The sequence below is a fragment of the Arachis hypogaea genome, chromosome 13 (assembly GCF_003086295.3).
Source record: "Arachis hypogaea cultivar Tifrunner chromosome 13, arahy.Tifrunner.gnm2.J5K5, whole genome shotgun sequence".
Taxonomy (NCBI): domain Eukaryota; kingdom Viridiplantae; phylum Streptophyta; class Magnoliopsida; order Fabales; family Fabaceae; genus Arachis; species Arachis hypogaea.
The window spans coordinates 40,918,993-40,942,693 of NC_092048.1; the positions used below are offsets into that span (position 1 = coordinate 40,918,993).

General features: G+C 34.6%; 1 protein-coding gene across 1 annotated transcript; it reads right to left on the bottom strand.

The window, feature by feature from the left end:
* Positions 1–494: 494 nt before the first annotated feature.
* On the bottom strand, positions 495–22,838 carry LOC112738191 (DNA-directed RNA polymerase III subunit 2). The gene is made up of 39 exons (XM_025788530.3): positions 22,353–22,838; positions 20,896–21,047; positions 20,602–20,728; positions 20,312–20,433; positions 20,004–20,096; positions 19,735–19,804; positions 19,573–19,663; positions 19,400–19,452; positions 18,965–19,029; positions 18,251–18,356; positions 18,041–18,151; positions 17,826–17,885; positions 17,588–17,626; positions 17,409–17,459; positions 17,140–17,238; positions 16,470–16,529; positions 16,286–16,378; positions 15,192–15,296; positions 14,918–15,028; positions 14,672–14,788; positions 11,945–12,061; positions 11,763–11,843; positions 10,983–11,087; positions 10,822–10,902; positions 10,595–10,726; positions 10,406–10,450; positions 9,329–9,406; positions 9,121–9,260; positions 8,932–9,019; positions 7,724–7,851; positions 7,498–7,627; positions 7,276–7,406; positions 5,181–5,306; positions 5,044–5,099; positions 4,404–4,474; positions 4,088–4,172; positions 3,399–3,502; positions 1,711–1,839; positions 495–888 (listed from the first exon to the last, which is right to left on the bottom strand). Exons 2-39 carry the CDS (start codon positions 20,946–20,948, stop codon positions 838–840), a joined length of 3,504 nt encoding a protein of 1,167 aa, XP_025644315.1. The 5' UTR covers positions 20,949–21,047; positions 22,353–22,838; the 3' UTR covers positions 495–837.
* Between the last annotated feature and the right edge of the window lie 863 nt (positions 22,839–23,701).

Here is a 23,701-nt window from a genome sequence, read left to right on the forward strand (position 1 = left end):
TAACCATAATACACTGATTTAAATTAACAAAACGCTGATTTACCATAATGGTAAAGCATTTTGTTAATTAAATCATCTTTTTTGGAGTGAAGATAGTTAGCAGGAAAAAATGCTGGTTACCTATATTTTTTCACAATAGAAAAAGGTGTTTATAATGCTCCAACGAAAAAAAGAATGATGGCCGAAGTGCCGAACTTAGAACAAGAGAATTAATGTGCTGTGAATCACTCGAGCTCTTTTTATCACGTGGTTCACGTTAAACCAGCCAGTTTTCAACGAATTTGAAAATGCAAAAACGATAGGTTCACCCATTTTCTTGTTCGTTACGATTCTGATAACACTGATGAGTAGGATTTCTTTAATTGTCAAATTTACTTTTCCTTTGTTTCTGCTAGTTTTATTGCAGTCCTATTTTATTTTCGACGTCTCATATTATATACCAAGTTCATGCAAATTACAACCTGGAGTCTTCGAAGCTTGTAACACTTTCGTTATTCTATGAAGTGTTAACATCACTCTATTTCTAATAACATGAAGTTTATGTACATTCAGATGCTCATTGGTTGATGTGCTGCTTTGATTGGTATGTTTAAGAGTTTGTTCTACTCTCAGAAACCACATCATGAAAAAGGAGTTTCCTTAACCGTCGATAACTACCTTTGACAAAGACAGAAAACACCTAGAAATATAAAAAGAAAACTAATCTTCAGCTTTGCAAATCACTTGTGCCTAACGCCTATACAAAGAAGGAATAGTTGGTAGTCAATGGCAACGTTTTGCCTTTGATTTGTCCCAAGCAGCAAATCAGTTTTCCTCTCAACTTTATCTGAAAAGACTTTACGCTTCTGCCAATTTCAAGCGAGGAACAATATTCATTGATTGGAGTTCCTGAAAATTTTGAGAACCAAATCAAAAATCAATCAACAAACAGCAATTTTAAAAGCCGATGGGCATGATCTTTTCAATTCAAATAATAGACCAATTTAAAATTTCATATACACTTGACTATTCTAGTTTAATACTTTGATTCGCATAACAGCCCCACACACTGGTAAACGCTTGGTTATTTTATTTTTGTTTGCTTGAGTTCTGAGGAAGCAGACTAATATGGCTAAATATAGCCATTTCCAAATTCCAATGATTCCACTTTGCAGTTTTTTCCTTCTATTCCTTCTAGATTCTCAAAATAAGTATAAGAGAAGCAACTAAAGTGCTTATTTGCACCACATTAGATCAATGCAATGTCCCTCTTTCACTGGCTGCTGAAAGCTGAAACCATCTCAAATTAATTCGTTATTATCAAGATCTCGGTTTGTGCTATTTTCAGTGTAATGTGTAATAGAGAAAATGAGAAATTTCATTTCCTAGATTAAAATGCACATAGATATGAAACTATTTTGGAACTAAATGCATCTATCCTTGTTCTAATAACTCCATACAGTAATAAAATTGATTCTTTTCAAAGCATTTTTCTATTCTTGGAATGGTTAGTAAGATCTATCATTTTCTAACTTAACAGTGAAATAGGATTAATTCTTGCTCAAAATAAATAATTGATAGATTAATCAACTTCATATAAATGGAGACACAAAGGAGTTGATCACTTATCAGTTGGTACAATAATTTTTCATATAAATGAATAGGATCTCAATCAGATAACTGAACTTCCAGAATATATAAATTGAAGTTATCGAGAAGAGCATATCATACCTGAATCAAGAGCTTGCATGCATATGGTAGCTTCATGGTAGAAATCTTATCTCCATTTTTACAAGATGAACAAATGCCAGTTTTCAGCTTATGGTTGTAATATCCTAACAAACCGCATTCTCTGCAGACCTGTGTAGAAATGAAAGTATCATGAGTCAACTTGATTGTAAAGAATATAACGGTTTTAACTTTTAATGTACCATGCGAACAAAAAATAAAAAGTGTCTTTGGTTTCATGTTTGAACACTTTATTCCAGACAATAACTATTTCGTCAAAATTGATTTTGCTTAATATTGCAGAGATGATGAATTGTTACAGTAGTGGGCAAGCTAGATATGTAGGAAGCATGGAATCGACAAGCGACACATATGATACAACACGGATAAGGGGACTCGGCAATTTTGTAAAAGTATAGGACACGGCACAATCAATACAAGAATTAAAATCAAATATAAAAATAATATATTTATTAAACACAAAAAAAGAGACTACGCATATAAAAGATACTTCCTTGCTTCAAATACCTATCACTTCAAAATTTTGGTGCATTAAAAACTCTATATCTAAATACAAATTATTTCCAAATAGACTGAGTTGCCATTATACAGAATTTCAAATAATAGATATTCTGGAATAAAGGAAGTATGTAATTGCATTAAACATAGGGCACTGGTGTGGCGAGGCCAGCTAAAAGTCCATGCTTTGTGGAGTCAGACTATATAATAGTATGTGAAAAGTACTATAAAATTAAGAAAAAACATAAAGCTTAAGTTAAAAGAAAGGAGTTATGAATTTATATTAACATAGATTAACATACACAAACTAAAAGTTAGTCATTCTATTTAATGTTATGAAATTTCTAATTTTATACATATGAAAAGTTTAAAAACTTAAAGAAAGATTTTCTAAAATATAATTAAAAGTAGATGAAAGTATGTGTATAGCATCCGACATGATGCATAATGGATATAGATACGGTGAGTATTTTGAAGTATAGGTACTACATAGCCTCTTGAGATAAACATGATAGAGTACTGCCATTGGTGGTTTTGGTGGTTTGAATATAAACAAGACTTTTAAAAAATTGGGCAGACATTGTGTAATCCTCAAAATACCTGAATTTTAATTATAAGTGATCTTGAAATTTGAAGTGAAGTGATTTTTCACTTTACGGCTAACTTTTTTTTTCTCAAATTTTAACCTCTGCATCAAAGAAATGTCTTGACCGTTACTTCCAATATTTCCACTTTTCTCTTTACCCCATTCCAAAGAGCTTTTCTCCGTCATTGTAAAGTATAATACATAACCAAACCAGTATGATATGAGGCTTTGAAGGTTGAGGAAAGATTTGAATGAGAGAATTTTTAGATTTATTATGCAAATATCAATAGATTTCATGGAAGAGCTTCAATCTAATCCATGCAGGAAATCCTTGTTTGCCAGAATTAAAACAGAATTCAGCAACTTCAATATAAAGTCTTGCACATAAATTGTTTAACCTGGAAAGGGGGTTTACTTTATCCAAAATGATAAAATAGTATGCGTATTGGGACTTGGTTATCTGCACTCTGCAGAAAACCCTCATTTGACCTTTTAATATTACTATAAATTATTCTGTACTTGAAATGCATACAATACTGTAATGAATGCAATGAATGCAATCAACATAAAAGTCTAAATTATTTACCTGAACTTCGAAAGGATCACTAGATAACATGAGTCGCTCATAAATCAACATACTAGCACCATATGCAATTAAGCAATCACGCTCCATTTCTCCAACACGTAGACCTGAACATAAGGAGTTGTTATCATTTAACCACTCTATAACATATATCTATAAATTAGTTACCAGGAAAAAGGTTAGGTTCTGCCAATCCAAATCTAGAATAAATACCGTGATGAAATATATTGCAACTCGGTATTTGGAATGAATGGACATTCATTTTAATCCCTTGGGTTTGTTATCTCTGAAATTGGAAACCGACTCAGTTTATCCCTTAAGGTGATGTTTCCTAGCGACTAACTTTAATCACCAAAAAGAACTGGTCGGAATCACTTTTTCCAATATAATACACTAAAGCAAGGCATTCATATAACTTCAAGGACCAAAATGAATATACACTTTAGGGTAATTTGTTGGCCTGGTAGGCTAATTTGAAAAATACTTTAATAATTAAATAATGCTTAGGCTATAAATTGACAAACTATTAAGAATGCTGCTGAACAGAACATACATGACCACCAAAAAAAAATGACAAATAAAAGTTGTAAACTATTGCCCCCAAGAGGAGTGGGAAAACAGCAGTGTTCCATATTAACTTTTACTATTCTATATAAATTCAACAACAAATGAAGAGTGTCTAAAATGAAAACCTCCATTTCTAGCTTTCCCTTCTGTAGGCTGTCTAGTAAGCATAACGCGAGGGCCATTGCCTCGAGCATGCATCTTGTCGAGCACCTGGTCATAGACAAAGCATTTGCTTATGAACTTATGACATGAATATACGAGCAAGTTAAATCTAATAGAAAAATATCATTCAACCATGAACATTACAATATTTTTTGAATAGTCAACTGAAACCGAAATTATGGTTGGTGCCTATATAGGAAGACTATAAAAGCCAAAATTATGGTACCCCTTCTAGTAATCAACACAAATAGAAAATCATATTAAAAAGACTTCACTCACCATATGTTTTAACTTCTGATAGTAAATTGGACCCATAAATATATATGCTTGCAATGGGCAGCCTGTGATACCTGAAATCAAAAAGGAGAATGTGGATGCCACTTGTATACATGAACAAAGGAATGTTAAACTATATTGCTGGAATAACAACCCAAAAAGCGGAGCACGAAATAATTCATCAGTGCAATATGCAAATGCAAAGAGGTTCCATTAAAAGCATGCACTTTGCTAACACCAAGCAACAGCCAAAACTAAATCATAGAACAAAACTTTCCCACCTGGGTACGGTAACAACCTTTAGGACATCGTCAACCAAATGCCTAACAATTCTATAAATAACCAAAAACTCATGCCGATAACTGATAAGGGAAGATGGGTTGCTTTTATTCAATTGATTGCCCATGAAATATGTTTCTGAATCTTTATTAGCTGACTCTACGACATGGGATATAGACACAGTTTAGTTCTGTTGATCGTACTTATATTTCATATACCCACATGAACTGACTAGAGACCTGACCATGTCATCATATATACATGCATGCATAGTGGCGAGACGTGATCATTTCATTCCCAAAATATTTTAGAAAAAATTTCCATAAACAAATCTGAATTAATAACTGTAAGAGGAAAAGAAAACCTGAATAAATGAAGTCCTTTCCACTGTAATTGAAGCCATGCTTCACTAGTGTCTCACTGCCAGATGAATAAAACCATAAGAACATAAATACAGGTAAGTCAATATAAAGAATGTCACACCGGAGACAAATAAGATACCTTATAGTTTCAACCTTGTCTGCATGACCACTTCTTTCTCCAAAAGCACTTCCATAATGAAACTTGCCACATGAAACCCCTGCCTTGCCTCCAAGAAGCTCAATCATCTTTCCAACTGTCATACGACTGATAATATGAAAAATTATTAGTTCGCGTCAGGTAAAATGCATTGTTGTTTATCCATTTAATTACATCCCAAAAAAATGGGAAAAAGATCCTCTAAAGTGAGGCGAATTGTAAAGTAATAACGTAAGGGATTAATCACCATTAAATTTGTAACTTCTATTATATGCGAGTCCCACTACCTTGATTCAAAGGTGATTAGACTCTCATTTTACCAACTCCCTCACTTTAGAAGAGCTTGATCCAAAAAAAAATATTTTAATGCTAAACATTCAAAACGAACATGTCTTTTTACCAATGAAACTCAATACTAAATGTTACCACCTGACAGTTAAAGTACAATAATTTTGTGCAGAGAAACATGCAAAGCAGCATATATTTGCATCCACATCATATTTCAGTGACTTCTCAAATCTCATTGACTTTCCACAACCCCAATAACAAAAAGTGATGTGGCCCTAATAAAAAAATCTTACCCAACCACTCGAAGAAGCAGCCTTTTTTCCTGTTGACTATGTAGTGCATCATAAACCACGCCAATAGGCTAGTAATTTAAATTTAACTCCTCTATGCTATCATCTAAAGTTTTCGCTATATCCTTCTACCTATACCCGTTAGATTTTCCTCTATCTAGTCCATTCTTCTCATTGGACCTTCAATACATCAATATATATTTAGAACAGAGATACAAAAAGCACCAATTGGAGCATTACTCAGGCATTAGCTTGTAATCCCTTTCTATGCTAAAGCTATATCATCCCTAACTGTTCTCACAATTTTCATTCTCCCGCCTAGCTCTCCCACGTTACCTGTCACAGTTTAGTTAAAATATTTTCTCTCAAAGAAACTTCTCTCTCATCACAATTTCTTTGAACACTCTTGTTTCCCTCATTTTTCTACATGTTGGTTTTGTGTATAACCATTGGATTAAAGTTCTTAGATAGTAAAATATTGTTAGGAAAAAAGTATTTTTATTTATTTTATTAATTTAAACAAAACAATAAAAATTACTTCAGAAAATAATTTTGATAATGAACGTCCTATGGGTACTATACAAGTAGTTGTTAACAAAAGCCTCTTTTCCTTGGGGTCGGCTACAGGGATTAAGGATGTCATTGCGTCATGTCCAAGCATTGGGATGCGACGAAGTCTTACAGTTGTTGTCGCAGGCCTAACTTAACCCTTCATAGAATCTAAACAAAACACATTATTTTAAAACTACTTTTCAAGTAAAGCCTCAAACAAATTGATTATGGCATAATCATTTATTAGCTTCCCCAAATACATTCTCTCGTTAGGTTTTTACCACCCAAGATTCAATCCATCCAACACTGCAGATCAAATAGTTGTCCACTAAAACTTTCACTCAAGCTTGGTAGCACTTTTCTATCACAATTTTTCTTGACAAGCAAGTTTTACAAGACACGATTAGATGTGTGGCATTTATTTGGTGTAAGGATTGGAAAACTATACTTTATAATTGAGCTAAAAGAATTCAACATATCCTTATATTCTCTGCATTTGTTGTAATAGTGTTGACACAGAATGTGTATGATAGTACACATTAATGAGTAATACTAACAGATGTTAACCTTTTCCTTTTTTTTACAGAACTCATTCATAACTATATTTGATTAATAGCTCAACATGCTAATGAGTTCACATACGTATTAGAAAAATAGCCATGCCATGTACAACATAAATGTCAAAACGTTATTAGCATGGTGAAGATGACAAAGTTTTAGTCTAGAATCCACCATCTATTTTGTTATTCAGAGACCCTGCTTCATGTTTTGAGTTTAAGAATCCTTCATATGTTTCACCTAATAAAAATTTTACGAGTAGGAAAGACAGAAAATGTTGAACACAAAGTAAACCATGAATAGCATAACTCATTTAAAAGTGATAATGCAAATAAGAGAACAACGAAGCATATTGAAAAATAGTTCGACATACAAATAATTTGTATTACCTTGGGAAACCATGAGGATTCATTATCAGATCAGGACAAATGCCTTTCTCAGAAAATGGAAAATCTTCCTGCTGGACAATTGTTCCACAAACACCCTTTTGACCATGTCTGCTACTAAATTTATCACCAAGCTAAGGCAACATATTCCAACAAAGAGTTAGCTACACTACCTCAAACCATGTAAGATACTTAACATTCACAATGAACCAACCAAGACTTTACCTCAGGCCTACGATTGTGACGGATTATAAATTTGATACACATGTTGTTATTCTTGTCCGAGCAAAGAACCACCCTGTCAACCACTTCCCCTCCATGACCCTTAAACGATTGCGCAGAAGATCGATATTTACTGGATATAAGAATAACATATAAGAAAAAGGTTGAACCACATATTTCTAGAGAAACCCACTCAACTAAATCAAAATATGAAAAGTAAAAACCAAACCTATCAGGCAAATTTGCTGCAGACCCAATAATGTTACTTCTAGTATCAATTGGTGATTGCCTATTGACATAGATGTCATTTGGCTTAATAATTTCCCCTGGTGCAGCAAGTCCATCATCATCAAGTATCTGAAGGAAGCTTGAAAACATCAAATGACATTTGAAAAACATATTTTCAGGAACTAAAAAAATCAAACTAGGACAAGACAAATAGAAGAATAAAATTTCCTGACCATTAAATAACTCCGATTTTATACAACAATCACAAAAGGAGTAAAAACATTTCACCACATTTTTTCCCTTTCGATTAAAACAAAATTCAAAGAAAAGAATGACAAACAAGTCAGTTAGCTTTTCTTGGATGGGGTGAAAGATAAAAAAAAACAAACAAAATAAACAAATAGAGAGATCATAAGAGCTTTTTCAGAAAGAAAAGAATCCAATTAAGACAAACTGATGGTTAATACAAGATGAGAAGAAAAGAAATCCTCTTTACAGAAGCAAAAGCAAGAAAAACAGAGCATTATCTATAAAACATAGCTTTCCAATCCCTGAAAGATCCACTTTACTCCAAATAGAAGTCAAACTTCTAATCCTACACTATAAAACTCGCTTTTGTGAAAAACCATCATTGAAGGTGAGAGTTGCACTACCACCAAAACCAGCAAACAAGAGAAACTGGTCTATGGTTGCAAGGCACACTCAATAGTAGCCAAAGATACAAAGTATTCCATAAAATGTCAGCAAGGTAGGTGATAGGATGGCGTCTAACAGGTTTGGTTTAGTTTACAAAAGAAGAGGTAAGTAGCCTGAGTTGCTGTTCACTTGTTGATTGCTGGGCATTTTGAGCTTGGCTTAGCCTACAGGAGAGTTACTAGAGCTGACAATTAGTTAGTTAGTGGGGTTTCTACCTACCTATAAATAGTGTGTTGTGTCTAGAAGGGATTAGGCTTTTCTTTTCTGGTTATTTTGTTAGAACTATGGAGAGGTATTCTCTCTAGAGGAGGTAGTTCCTCCCGTGTATTGATTCCTAGGGGATTGTGATTTTCAACCCCTGTTCATCAATAAAGATCCCTAATTCTGCTAGCTAGGGGTCGTATCACAAGGCAATGCAAATAAGCAACAATACTTCTTGATTATATGTATAGTGACTACTAAGCAAATAAAAACTGTAAAATCAATTGATCAATTAATAAGAAAACATATAACCTGCTGACGTGATGAACTATCAGCTCTATTGGGCCTAAGTATTCGATCAGATGTGCCATTGGCATACTTCTGGCAGATGACAGTATACCTATCCATCAAGAAACATTAAAACACAACACTGCTACCTTAAAAATCCTGACCATGAAATATAAAGCAACCAGAAGCAAAACCCCAAATAAAATTGCATACTTTTTCATAACAATACAACGACCAAAGCCACGATCAAGAGATGACTTGTTCATCACAATGGCATCCTCTATATCATAACCACTGTAACTCATCACAGCTACCGTAGCGTTTTGACCTGCTCCGAGCTTATCATATCCAACCTAAGAACAAATATTATTAACAACCTCAACTCATAAGCAATCATATAATGAAACAATGTAATACTAACCAGCTCAATTGACTTTGTTGTCAGCAAAGGCCGCTGAGGATAAACCAGCAAATAAAGCAAGGTGTCCATCCGGCATAGCTACAAAAATAAAGATTTAAACTGCATTATTATGCACCCAGTATGCAAGCTCCTATACCTTGGTCAACCCTGCTCTATCTATGATAGTAATAAAAACTGCTGATTGCAGCAGTAAAACTACACAATGCGCAATAATAAAAACATAGGAAATAGTATCAAGCCCTCAGTCTTCATGCCAAATATTTTTCAAGATCAAACACATTCCTAAAACCAACATGGCCACATGTAACCATAAAGGCTTTTAGCTTGATTTACAACTAAACAAGCACTCAGGCTCTACAACCACAAAGCATAAAATCATTCTAACCAAATCCAGTCTCGCTATAATCAAATTAGTCAACATAAAGTATACTGGTAAAGTATAAATGGACTTGCATATCAGCTAGTCTTCAATTGCAAGCAGCTTCCTGTGGAGGCAAGCCAAAGAAACATCTCTGTGCATTTGATTTACAGGGTAAGATTTAAGACTACATGATCATAACTCTTTCCATACACTTCTGGAGAATATTTCCTTCACATTGGTGCATGTTGTAAAATACTCCTAGGCACTGCTAATATTTAAAATTTTGGAGCACGATCCACATCGCATGTACTAATTTGCATGTCTCTACTTGTATAGAGGCATCTATGTCTATACTATATCTGTACTATATATATAATAGGGATATGGAAAGGGTTGGTGCATAACTTTCTTTGCTAAAATGGCCTTCATTATATACAATCCATAAAAAAAATTCTTCGCTATTTCTAAGACCTAAACCCAAGACCTCTTAGTTAAATTATAAACAACTTGTCATCTCAACTAATTCCATTTTATTACTTTTATACACATTTAATAATTGAGAGAGTGAATATTGATACACTAGTTAAGGAATAAAGCTATTAAAAATTAGATTTGTTCAAATAAAAGAATTCCATTAAATTAGTATTCAACAAACTTTGAAATATAATCCATGCATTGCTGAGCTCATGTCAATTAACCTTCAAAAAGTTGCGTACCTGGTTGTATGCTATATTTCCCATGGCTTGCTTCCCCATAGCACACTACACTCAGTGACCACAAAAATAAAATCAGCATATACAGATATCAGAACATGAGAAGAATAATTTTTATTTACATATTTGTCACCTTCTCTGACACCTACAAAGATTGGAAGAGAGAAGGCAAGGTGAGATTAGGGAACCAACCTGATACGTGTTCCTTGGTGACTGATTATGATGAGGATATGGAATTAGTCCCGCACAAACTCCCAAAATGGTGAAAGGTTCAATCTCAATATGAGTAGTATCTGGTGTGGCATCTCCTTCATATAAAGCAATCTTAAAAGAAAAGGAAATAAGGCAATTGGCATATTTACTTGTCAGGAATGACTTTGAAGAAAAACCTAGCTAGAAATAATTAGAGCAGAACAAACCAAAGCATTGTTTTCCTCGTTGACATCAAGATATTCAATCAATCCATCTCTTAAGAAATCATCAAATGTGCGCATTCCATCCTGAACAAGCATGATAATTGAATTTTCATAAGCAACTTTTCTCCTTTCATTTCCACAATAAAAGCAAATGATATGCTTACCTTCAACTCTTCCATATGATCATCTTTGACTCTTGATATTCCCTTGTCAGCAATAACAAGGGGACGACAAACTCTACCACCATCAGAAGCTATGTACACACAATGCTGGAGACATGTCTTTTTACCATTAATTTAACTCAGAACCAAAACACTTGTTTAGATAGAATAATTAAATCGAATCATAAAATGCAGACAGAAGGAAAAACATGCAACTCCGACCAGATTGGAACCATAAGCATGTTCATGCATCAACTCTGATTTGATGCAAAAGGCTAAAAGCCAAATTCTGAAAACCAGTCATTGAACTGGTGAAATTTGAAGTTTAACCAGAAATAATAATAACCTAAAATAATAAATCCATGCATAAAACATATTTTCTTGGAAGACGGATTTGTGTTTTATCAATTTTTTGAACCGGTTAAACATGTGTTTAACCGGTTCAACCAGTTCACCGGTTGTTGACCTGTTTTATCAGTTTTTGACTGATTTCTTGCAGCCTATTTTTAAGCTACAACCAATTCTCAGAAATATGCTAAGAACCAATTCAAAACCACAATCATGGACATAATATGTATACTTATAAGGACTACTAAACTTGTAACCATAAAACTAAAGTTATATCTTAAAACAAAGGCAGTACAACATGTCATGAGGACATAAATTCAAATACTGGTTTCTATAGTTTGCATGAGGTTATGAATTCAAAAATTAAATTTTTTTTTTAAAAAGGGCAAGAAAATGAAAGGTGGAGGGGGCATCCATTATAAGAGGACAACTCACCTGCTTTTCATTGACATAGATGCTCACAAACTCACCCATTTTACCAGCTCTCCTCAACTTTCGCATTGCAGTAGCAAAATGCTTTAACAATGAGGGAGGAAAAGTCAAGCTATGGATTTTAAAAATGAGTGCATATTTGCAATGTATTGCATAATTAACGAAAGACACACACAAACCAATACCTGTGGCCTCCTATGCTTCCCAAGAATCAAACCATTAAAAATAACTAGAAAGGAATCTGGTGCATGAAGCTCCTCACCAGAGAGCTGCTCCATGTCTTCAACACCCAAAGAGTAACACTGTCATGGAAATAATGAACACTACATTATATATATGTGATGCAACATACAGTAAACAGGCCAAACATTCAATAAGACAAATATCAATGCGCCAACCATAACCATCTCCAGATTTGCCCAAATGTACAGAAGAGAAAACAAACCAACACATGAGACCACAGAGTACAGGTAGAAAACTGGAGGGAACCACTCATAATAAGTGTAGTTCTAACTTCTATTAACATTGAGCGATGGCCATATTGTTTCACTCGAATCTACAAGAAAGCACATTGCTGCTATAGGCTTTGAAGTTTTGATGCCAATGAGATTGCCGGTGAACAGGACTCAAATATTGGTTGCAGAAGTATAAACAATATTGAAATAGCTTCGGATATCTAAAAATATAAAACACATGCAGTCCAGTGGACGAGGTCCACTGTGATCCCGCCCAAACAATGTCACTGCAGCACCTACTCACTGAGGGACACATGTCTTCTCCTATTCTGGCTTCAAACTTCAAACATAAAACACAAACCACAGTAGACAAAGGCATAAACCAAAGCAAGGCAGTGACTACAACAGCAACTTTCCACACAAATTTGTTTCTAATTTTTTCTAAATAAATCAAAAATCAATTTCCAATCTTCCTCCATAAGCCCTAACTCCATTTCTTGCTCTCATTCTTCTCTCTCATCTCATCTCTCTCTCTCTTCATACTTCTCGACTTCTCCAATGAAAACAACTACACCGAGCTCTCCTTCCAAAACACGTACATCACCCCGCCTGTGCTCCCACCAAGTTCTCTACAAGGCTATCACCAAACTCTGGCTTATTGGGGTTGTTAGCGCCAACAAGAAGCTCTTCATCTTTGTGAACCACTTCCCATATCTTCAAGTCCACCATTACCATGGCAGCCAGATCTGAGATAGACCTCTCCTCCCAACAGCGACTACAAAACCTCCTCCCTTTGCAACGACGATGCATTTTTTGTTGGGTGAGCTGCAAAGACCCACCTCTTCAAACTTATTATTGTGAATTTCTCAATTCTCTCTGTCTCAATCTTGATCAACATAAATGATGAAAATTTTTTAACATTTAAGAATTTTAAATATATTTTTTTTCCTAATAGGATGAATGAAGGAAGTGTCTAGAAGCTAGATAGATAGATACGTGTATTTTTCAAATGCAAATATTATGTCCATGTAATTGAGTTCCACTATTAAGATAGATACGTTCCTCTTGGATAGCTCATTTGGAATTTGAATCTCCATCTAAGATCGCGCTACTGTTTTGATTGCTGATCTTAATAGGATTAACACTAGTGGTATGCTCCAAAGTCCAGAAGTTCATGGCTCTCTTTCTTTGGTCCACTGATATGAGTATAAAGAGCAGTTTAGATTCCAAATCAGGGGCTCAACTTAGTAAGCATTGTCCTACAGCAAGATCTCTTTGAAACAGGATTTTTGGTATCTTTCAAGAATCATGGGTTTTCCCAAGAACTTGCATCAGTTCTACCTACTAAACAGAAGGTTTAGAACACACAACGAAGCAAAGACTATGCGGAAAACTGCAATCCTTGCAGTGCTTATTTGGTTTGAAAGGAATTCTAGTTTATGACAGTTCATGTTTAACTATTAATTATCTTTGATATGGGATTAGCTTTTCAGCCCGTCTGTGGTGCTCAGAACATGGAATGTTTAAGGGTGTCAAGCTTTATTACATGGTCATACCCATTAGGTCTTAGATTTTGTAAATGTGAGGATGTGTCATCCTCTTCTGCACATTTTTCCCTATCTGCACAGAGTTTCTTTTTCTACCAACAAAAAGATAAAAAAAAAAATGTAATTCAGAGGAAGGAGGATGCCACAAGATTCAGAGAGTGAATAATGAATATAGTAGGGGTGAGAGTGACAAAGAACTTGGGGATTTAGGGAGTCCCTGAAATTCTCTTAGGAGTTTTCTTTCTATTTTCTATCTTATAAAACCAAGCCAGATCCAATTTTTCCTCCAGGAGTCAACCTTCGACCAGTGAATACAGTTGTTAGGATTAGAGACAAATTTCCCAATGGACTTCAAGTTTATAAGCATAGAACTTCAGGGGCAGTTTAGGGATTTCTAAATCAGACTATAGGAGGGTTGGGTGGGACCTTAAGGCCTAACTAACTTGGGCGAGTGAGGAATGAGACTACTAGTCTGGCAATAGAATATGCAGGTGCGTGTTTTTTTCTATTCTGGGGAAAATGTATACATAGGCAGAGAGGAGGGTGTGGAAGCAAGGCAGGAAATTGGTAGGAATTGGCTGGGAGAGTGAGGCTGCTACAGTGTCTCGTTTCTCCCTTTGCTAATTCTGATTTGTTTTTTCTTCTCAAGCAGTAGAGCTGAGACCCAGCTTTGTAATGAGTTGAATAATACACTACATATTCTCTGCCCTTCATTGTGTGGTTACTTACAATAGTGCAATATAATTAAAATAGTTTTCAGCCACACTTAAAAATTTGATGACTTCAATCATCCCATAGTCCTAATAAAACATCTATTTGTAATTTACAAAACAGTCATACTCGTTAAACAATAAATCAGTAATAAAGGAAACGTCCATCAGTCTATACTCTATAATATAACACAACATACCAAAGAGATTAAGGGGGCCTCCTTTTCATCAGTAGTAACATGAGTCATCAAAGCCAAGTTCTTCACCAACCCACAAGCTTCTCCTTCAGGAGTATCACAAGGACAAAGCATACCCCACTATATCAAATAGAAAAGATAAGAAGATATCAGTTTTTCAGTAAATAAAATTTCAAACATTTAGAATAAAATGTCTGAGAATCATAAAGATAGTATATCATGAAAGTTTGCAATCAGAATGCAGCTCACCTGGCTAGGCTGCAAAGCTCTTGGTCCACTTACTTTCCTGGACTTCTCAAATTGTGGCGAAACTCGTGTCATTTGCCCCAAAGCACTTATAAATGATAATCTTTGCAACACCTGTAAATAGAGAAATTTCATCAATAGAAATGTTTCGTGTTGACACACAATTCCAAGCACCCTGATAATGAGGCACCTCCTAAACTAACTACACTACACCAAGTCATTTTGGATACTAAATACCAAGTAATTGGAAGGAAGAAGAGGGAAAACAATATACAACCTGTGTCATTCCTTTCCTCTTCATTTTGAACCTCTTAATATCAAAATTACCAGTGGAGAGAGTCCTTTCCAATCCATTAGTGATTGTAGGTTTTCCTTGTAAGCACTATGGAAGTTTGGAGAGGAAAAAAAAATAAAAAAGAAAAAGAAAAAGAAAATTATTCAAATAGCAGACATTTTAAAATCAGGTTGGCTAAACAAAGCAAAACAAGACAATATTAAACAAATAAAGTAGTAAAAGCAGTCAAGTATCTCTCTTTATTTTAGTACAAACAAACCACAGTAAAAGATAATAGATTCATGACATTAATGAGTAAACTTCTGATGACATCAAATTTTTTATGTTCTCAACCTGACCATCTCTTACTGAAATCCGAATAAAATATCACAATGACAACCTCATCAATGTGTTGACTGATGTCAACTCCATAAGGTGTTAAAGTTTCTCACGAATCACGACTGTTTTTGTCTCCAATAATTATTCACTTGCTGAAAATGAAAGAGGTAGATGACCAAGTTATGGCAAAGATTTTTTACTCTAGCCTTTGGGTATTGGATTACGTATAATTTTAACAGGACACCCTATAAACCCTGTACCCACACAACCTGAAAATTACTGAATAATACTACCAAGTTTGGATTTGATTTATGCATGCATTGATTACATTTGCAAGATACATCCACTATATCCCCACTATATATGAAAAGGGTATTTCATAAAAGAATTTGTGCACTAAATCCCTCCCTATCCCCACTATATAGTGGGGATATAGTGGATGTATCTTAAGACTTGAACCTAAGACTTAAGACTTGAGCCTAGGAGTCTAGGACTTTTTAATTTAACAGTAAAGTATTTGTCATCTTGACTATCCTATCATCAGCATCATCATCACCATCATCATTATTATTATATAAACATAAAAAAAAAAAAAAGTTTGTTACTCTTAAGGCTTGAACCCAAGACTTTTCAATTGAACAGTAAAGTATTTGTCATCTTGATTATCCCACATTCACTATTATTGCACACGTTGAATTTTAGGAAAAGGGGGGTGTGCCTATTAATCCACTAGTGAGTATAAATATAAAGACGCTTACATTAGTAATGTCAAAATGCTTAGCCTTGTCTGCCTTTTCCAACAGTTTGTCTATATGTGTTCTAACTTCAAGTATCATGGTCTTGAAAAGATCCTACAAAAGAAGGAATAACATAGATGCAATAATAAACATGCAAAGAATCTCCATAAAAGTTAATTGTTTATTAAACTAAATGAGAGAGTACCTCAAAAAGCAAAGATATTATCTGGCCAGATAACTCCAACCGCTTGTTTCCCACATAGTCCTACATATGGAAAAAATTTATGTAGTCAACCAACTAGCCAAAGGAACACACTGTGAATGCAGACCGAACCCATAGGATCAGGCATATTTAATTGCATTCCTTAGTGTTCTGCTTTAGATTTTCAAGTATGTATAGCCCACTCATTGATTTGTAGTCCAGTAAGAAGGAAATCTCTCGATTTTTCTTTTTATCAAAAAAAAAAAAAATCCCTACTTTCTAAAATCTGAGATGCTGCCAAAACAATTCTATGTAGGGACCACCTCAGTTTCTCAATCAGTCAGAAAACTCCGCTTTCCTATCACAAACTTGCTTGCATTCCTCCCGTGATTTTGTGACATAGTTGGAGCTAATTTCTAATTGTCTAGAGACAGCACAATCCTCTCAGAAGTGCTCGAGATTACTTCATTTCTAAGACATTTGAAGCACCTTCCATCAGTACTGGATGGGGATAGGCTACTACTAAGAAAATTATGGCTACTAAGTAAAAATGAAATATGGAATCTTCCCATCGCATAGGAAAATCTTGTTCACAATAGTTTTCACTACGTAACCCAGTCTTTTTCTCAAGATACATCAGCTGGCACAGTCATGTATTAGAAAAAGAGATTACCTTGTCATCCATTGCATCCTTATTCAGAATTGCATCCATCATGCGTCTCATCATAACAGCAGCATATATACATTTTGCCCTAAAATTATTTTGATGCACCTAATGACAGTAAAAGAAAATAGTGAGTGATAACGAAACACAATTAAGGTTATCAACACTCAACAGGTATACCGATTACGAAAAATTGAGTTCTTATACCAAGATGAAAATAAATGACCATAAACAAACATACTTTATCAAGCGATAATTAAAATTCAAATAGAACTTACTGGCACATGCGCCAGAAATACATCTGTCAGGATACGAAATGCCCTTCCTTCCTATATAGAAAAGGTTGAAATGACAAAGTTAGAAAAATGAGGAGGGAAAATTCAAATATTACTGCATAACCAATAGCATATAAACAAACTGCAGTGTGTGTGTAATGTAGAGAGAGAGAGCTAAGAACCTTTTCAGATGGATTGTTCGAATATGTGGAACTTTTTGCCTAAACAGACAATAGAAATTAGCAGAATCAGCAATAAACAATAGAGTGTGCATATCAAGGTTCTCTCTCTTTTCTTTTTTGGATAAAAGAGGAATATCATCAAAGTCTATGTACTAAAAGGATGTCCAAATTATATATGTTGAGGGGGAAAAAAGAATTTAAAAAAAAAAAAAAAATACGCAGAGTCTCACAAACATACCTTTGAGTCAAGGTACTCCAGTGCTTGTTGCTGTGTATATACACCATTTTTTGAGCATTCCTGATTTGGGAGGGGGGAACATAGTAATATAAGCAACAAAATAAGATAATGATTTAAGTAAGCAATAAGCAGAAAACTGTTATAAAAGACATTGCTTCTCTAATCTCCATAAGAATTTCTATATTCTGACATAGCCAAATAGATATGTCACTTGCCTCAATTGATGGCATAAGCAACAAACTATATCGTGGATCTCTTCCAATCATTTGTATAACTTCTTGATCACTCTCCATCCCCATACCTTTCATTACCACCATAAGAGGAACCTGTAGGGAATTAAAAGATTCCAAAATGTGATAAACCTAATTTCAATGGAATAGGAGAGCAGAAGGTATAAGTCTAATTGAAATCAGAAAAGTGCACACCTTTTTAGGAAACACATTCAATTGTACCCACATCTTCTCATTTTCCATCACGATAACTGTTTTAGTTTTTATTTTGTCTGTGCTGGCTGTAACAGATGCATTAATACTGAAAGCAAGTGAAGAAAAAATTATACTTTAAGAAACAACACAAAACAAAATAATTAGTAATCTAATGAAGTGAATATAAGGTATTAACAGATTATTAATGGGCTCATCTAAATGTCACAAATATTTACAAACTTCGAGATTTTGTCTTCTTATTGTCATTATGACCTTCCAGAACTTAAATGATAAGGAACATTCTGAATGTAATCTGTCATGGCTCTGTTCATTTGGCTTCTAACCCAAATAAAGGATTGGGTCCTGTGGCCTGTCTAAAGATTTTTTGTGCAAATCCATTTTTCAATCCTTCATTCATTTTATAAATTGGGCTACTTTTCCACCAGAACAAGTGCCTAGAGCAACCCATAGTTCCAAGAAAGAGAAACCATATGAATGAATCTCATCATTAGTACCTGATTTTAGGAAAAGCATATCACTCAAAAGCGATCATACTAGCCTACCAAGTAGACAGGGAGGGGGGGGGGGGGGGGGGGAGGGACATCAGGAAGCTCCCAAAACCATACATGTATAAATGCCTCTTTGAATGTGCATTTATTGAATGCGCATATATAAGGAGAAATGATGAGCGACAAACTAAGAAGAATTACTTACTTTCCTTTCTTGTCAGTGTCTAAAATTATTCTATTCTTTGAAAGCTGCTCTTGTATTAAAATCACCTGAAATAAATTGGTGGCAGCATAATTCATAAATTAAGAGGAAGAAAATATAAATAATACCGAGATAACAAAGATCGCAAGAAATGCAATTAGAAGAGGTTAAAGAAAATAATAAGAAAAAGTTATGACAACAGTTAATAAAAAAAAGAAACCTTAACAACTTATCTCCATCAAATGTTTTTCCAGTTATTCTCGACATATATTCAGTTATTTACCAATGTCCATTTCAACGTTTATACAATCATTTTCGATTATTAACCCTTTTTAATTGTATCATTCGAAAACATCAGTTTCAACTAGTCTTGATCAGAAACTTCCAAAATGTGCCTCTAACTATGAAAAGCATTGAAGAAAAGAGTCAGAATGGCACCTTCTCAGTCCCTTTGATTACAAAATATCCACCAGGATCAAGAGGGCATTCACCTGATCAGAGAAAATTTAAATAAGTAAGATTTAACAAGGAACGGACAACATATAGGCTTAGGATTCAACAGGGAAAATGCATAAAAAATAAATAAATATGTGTTTGTAACTCATACGAACCAAGCCTTGCAAGTTCAGCTTCGTCTTTCCCATGCAGGACACAAGAATGACTCCTCAACATAATAGGCATTCTTCCAATACAAAAATTATTCTGAAAAACAAAGCTAAATTCATAATGCAGTTTCGCTTTGTAAAATTCACATCACAGTATAGTTCAAATACCTTTCTTCGTTTGTCTGCTGCATCATGACTCGTCACGTACTCAATATCAACATTTATTGGAGCCGCATACCTTTAATTTGGACATTGTAAATTGAATCATGTTTCAAAAAAAAGGAGTGCTATTTGGTCAAACTATAGTCTCTGCCATTATATACACACACAAAAACAAAGCACCAAGGCAAACAACTCTACAGTGAATATAAAACAATCTATTTCTACACAATATAACATCAAGACTCTGACATGTTTTTGAGGGAAAAGAATCTTACGTTTGGTCAGTCAAGCGGCATGTCTGTGGAGTAATATTCTCGACAGCAGTATCTACTGATACTGAAGGTTTACCAATTCTAATTTTCAAAAACCTGCAAGAAAAGCTTATTGTAAATTAACTATAAATCCAATCAAAACAACTTGGCATGGCTTGAGCACACAAAGACTAAAGAACAATAGATCCAGTGATCCACAAATGATATTCCTTGCCGTAATGTTCGCTCTAACTATAAGAACATATATGACAATTCACAAAACATAAATTATGCAAATTAGTCAGGGTACAGATCAAGACAATTGGTTTTACCTGATGTAGATATGCGGGAACTTAGTCATCCGAATGATATTGTTAGCATCGAGAATTTTCTGCATCTCGGTTTCTATGAAATAATTGTAGGAATCCAAATGTTGCTTCACCAATCCGCGAATCTAATAGATTTCGAAAATAAATTTAAAAAAACTTAAGAAAATCAGACGCAGCCATTTAAGCGGTGGCAACAAATTACTAATGCGTATTCATTTTGACTAATTATTACATCAAAATTCATAAATAATAAACCATCATTATAATCCATATACGATTACAGAATGAGATACCTTGAGGAACTCAGGAAGAAGCTGAAACTTATCGGTAGCGGATTTGATTGGAGCAGTTAGTAATTGCTTGTTGATGGTTCCAGCATTGTTGATAGGGCAATTTGGCAATTGGTTCCCCATGGCAGAACTTAATTTACAGATCAAACATTAGAACGTATAAAAATTGTTAAAAAAAAAGAAAGCAGAGAGAAGAGAAAAAAGAAAAAAATATCAGAGAAATTTAAACCATAATAACAAAACATACACCAAAGAAAAAAAGTGGTAAGCGTTTTCATCTAAAGAACAAAGACTCACTTTTGAGAATTGTCATCTGGCAGTTGTTGCAGTTCTTCCTGATTGAGAACCATTATGATGATGATGGAATCAGTTTCCTTTGTGAGGTTTTTGATCACTTGATCAAGCTGGTTGAACCCCAACTTTGTGAATATCTTTGGGAAGAGATGGGACTGCATAGTGTGCATGTGTGTGTGTGTATATAAGAAAGGAAAGAAACAGCAATAAGACAAACTATTTTAGAAAAAAAGAAAAAATGGAAAAAGGAAAAACATTAAGAAATTCAAAATGAATCTACTCCATATCTGTTTAATGGCTACATATAAAAATAAAATAAAATTATATAAAGCCCGTAAACCATGGCAAGAACCCAGAAACACAGCAATGGAGCAACACACAAGCGGCAAGAACAACACACCATCAGCAAGAACAACAGCAAAACAGAGCAAGGATCAAAGAGGAGAGGCACACCTACCAGCATACTTATCAGAACCGGACCGGTAATCGAACCAGTCGGACTATTGGGTCACTGGGTCAACCGGTGAGTCATAGGTTGAACCGGTTGACCCGATCTCTTAAACAATTAATTGTCCAGAGATTAACCAAGAAAAAGAAAACATCCAGAAAATTAAAGTTATAATGCAGAGGCTGAAATTATGACTTTTTTTTTGTTTTTCAATGAAATATATTCCATTGGAAAATAAACTAATATAGCAGAATTCCAATATTTTTTTGTGAAGATGAACATTCATCTAAAAAGGCCTAAGTCACATACATAGTAAAAAATACTTATTGATTTTAAGCATATTCTATAAGTCAAACTAAAAAAATAAGAACATAGAATAAGAATACAAAATGCAGTCAACCAACCAAAACAATGTAACTAATAATCACTTCTAACACAAAAATATCCACTAGCTACTGGCATGAAACAAAACAGCTTCAATGATCAATTATCATGTCTTCCCTGCCTCGTTTCCAAGACTCCTTATCAACGCAAATGAAAATTCAATGTTGAAACTTAAAACTGCTAGAACCTTCCCATTTCCTCTCCTTTAAAAACAAGCTCTTATTATTAACACTGACCTCTAAATCAAACTATTGCAAAGTGATTAGTCCACTGAGGAAATTAAAGAGTGCTACACAACACCAGAAGAAAGACCCTGTTATGGAATCTTCATCATTTGATTATCAAGCTAGGAAACAAATTTTGTAGTGTTAATGAAAATGTCTTCTGCTCTATTATCTCCCTCAGTTTCTCCAACTTTAGTATACAAGCCTCAAGTGAGGAAAAGGAACAAAGAGAACAATAAATTAAATCAATTAGTTTAAGATAAAAATACAATTCATCTAAAACTTTTACAAATTAAATCAATCAGTTCTACATTAGAATACAATTAGCATCAATAAATTAAAACAGCAAAAATCCAGTATAAAAAATTAATAAAAATAACTTCAAAAAACAAAAAAAGACTAACCTACACTACACTGCAGAAGCAGAAAGCCAGAAAAAGAGTCAGGGACAGTTTTCCAAGTTGGGGCCGTTGCAGTGTTGCACCATTGCAGAGCAGGCCAGCGGCGAGAGAGAGCAGAGCTTCGAAGAGGAGCAGAGCAGAGCCTGCAGAGGAGCCAACACGATGACAACGGAGGAAGCAGAGGCAGAACAGGCACGACGCGGAGGCAGAGAAAGGCGTGGCACGGCGGAGCCAAGGCGGCCGGGACGACACAGACGGAGAAGACAGAGGCGAACAGACAATGGCCGCGCGGCGACGAGGCAGAGGAGCCGGCGAGGGGGAGTGACAAGTGCGTCCTCCGTCGTTGGCTGCCGTTGTGTTTGGCGGTGAACGTGCGGAACTGCGGTGAGTGAGGTAGTGAGGCGAGTGAGTGAATCTATGATTCTTGCCTTCTTGGGAGGAGAGTGAGTTGAGACTTGAGGTTGGGTTTTGGCAGAGAGGGAAACGGTTAGGGTTTTTTGTTTTGAAGTTAAAATATTGGAAAAGTACAAAAGGTAGACACATCGAGAATACTGAACAATGTGAACAATCAATATGTTGGATGTTCAATTTAATAGATATGTAAATGATTATGTCCATTATTTTTAATTGGATGTTTATTCTTTTTAATTCGATTTACTCATGCACAGTTAACAATGGCTGGATGTTCAATTCACTAGGTGCAGATAGTTATCTAATGTTAAGGTTTTAGGAAGTAATTTAGGTTGGAGTATTTTTTTCAAGGTTCTGAAAACCGGACCAGTCATCAAACTGCACTATTTACTGGTTCACTGGTTTATTAGTCCAACCGGTCTAACCGTGGTTCAACCAGAAAAATCGTTTCATGATAAAATAATAAGTAAATTATAAATAAACATCATAAAATATCTTTCAAATTTAAATCCCTACACAAACTATCACCAACTAAATGTAATTAATCATCAAAATATGCAAAATAATTGCAGTGCACAAGTTAAAGATAGACAATATTACCTTAACGTAATTGAGTCAAAAAGTAAAACAAAACAGGCTCTTTTAATTCTTTTATGCTTGTAGGCTTTAATATAATCATTAATATAATCATTATCATACAGAGGAACTTTCTTGAAGGAATTTATGGCAACCAAAATAGGCCCTACTTTTGTCTGAATGGTACAAGATATGATTAACAAGGTTAAATATTGAAGTTGGTTAATCAGACCAAACAAGAATATTTCCCAGTTGTCTCACTGAGTCCAGCCAAATGGAAAAAACATCACTATGTACTATCGTAATTCTAGATCATATCTTACTTTCCCATCAGGCAGTGAAACAACAGACTCAGTTCCAGAAGA

What these genes read in the sequence shown, in the direction of transcription:
- LOC112738191 (XM_025788530.3), bottom strand. Translation starts at nt 20,948, where the DNA reads ATGGTTCTCAATCAGGAAGAACTGCAACAACTGCCAGATGACAATTCT. An exon ending in AGAGGAAAGGAATGACACAG is followed by an intron (nt 15,029 to 15,191) that starts GTTGTATATTGT and finishes CTCTATTTACAG; the next exon opens with GTGTTGCAAAGATTATCATT. An exon ending in GCAGCAAATTTGCCTGATAG is followed by an intron (nt 7,628 to 7,723) that starts GTTTGGTTTTTA and finishes TCTTATATCCAG; the next exon opens with TAAATATCGATCTTCTGCGC.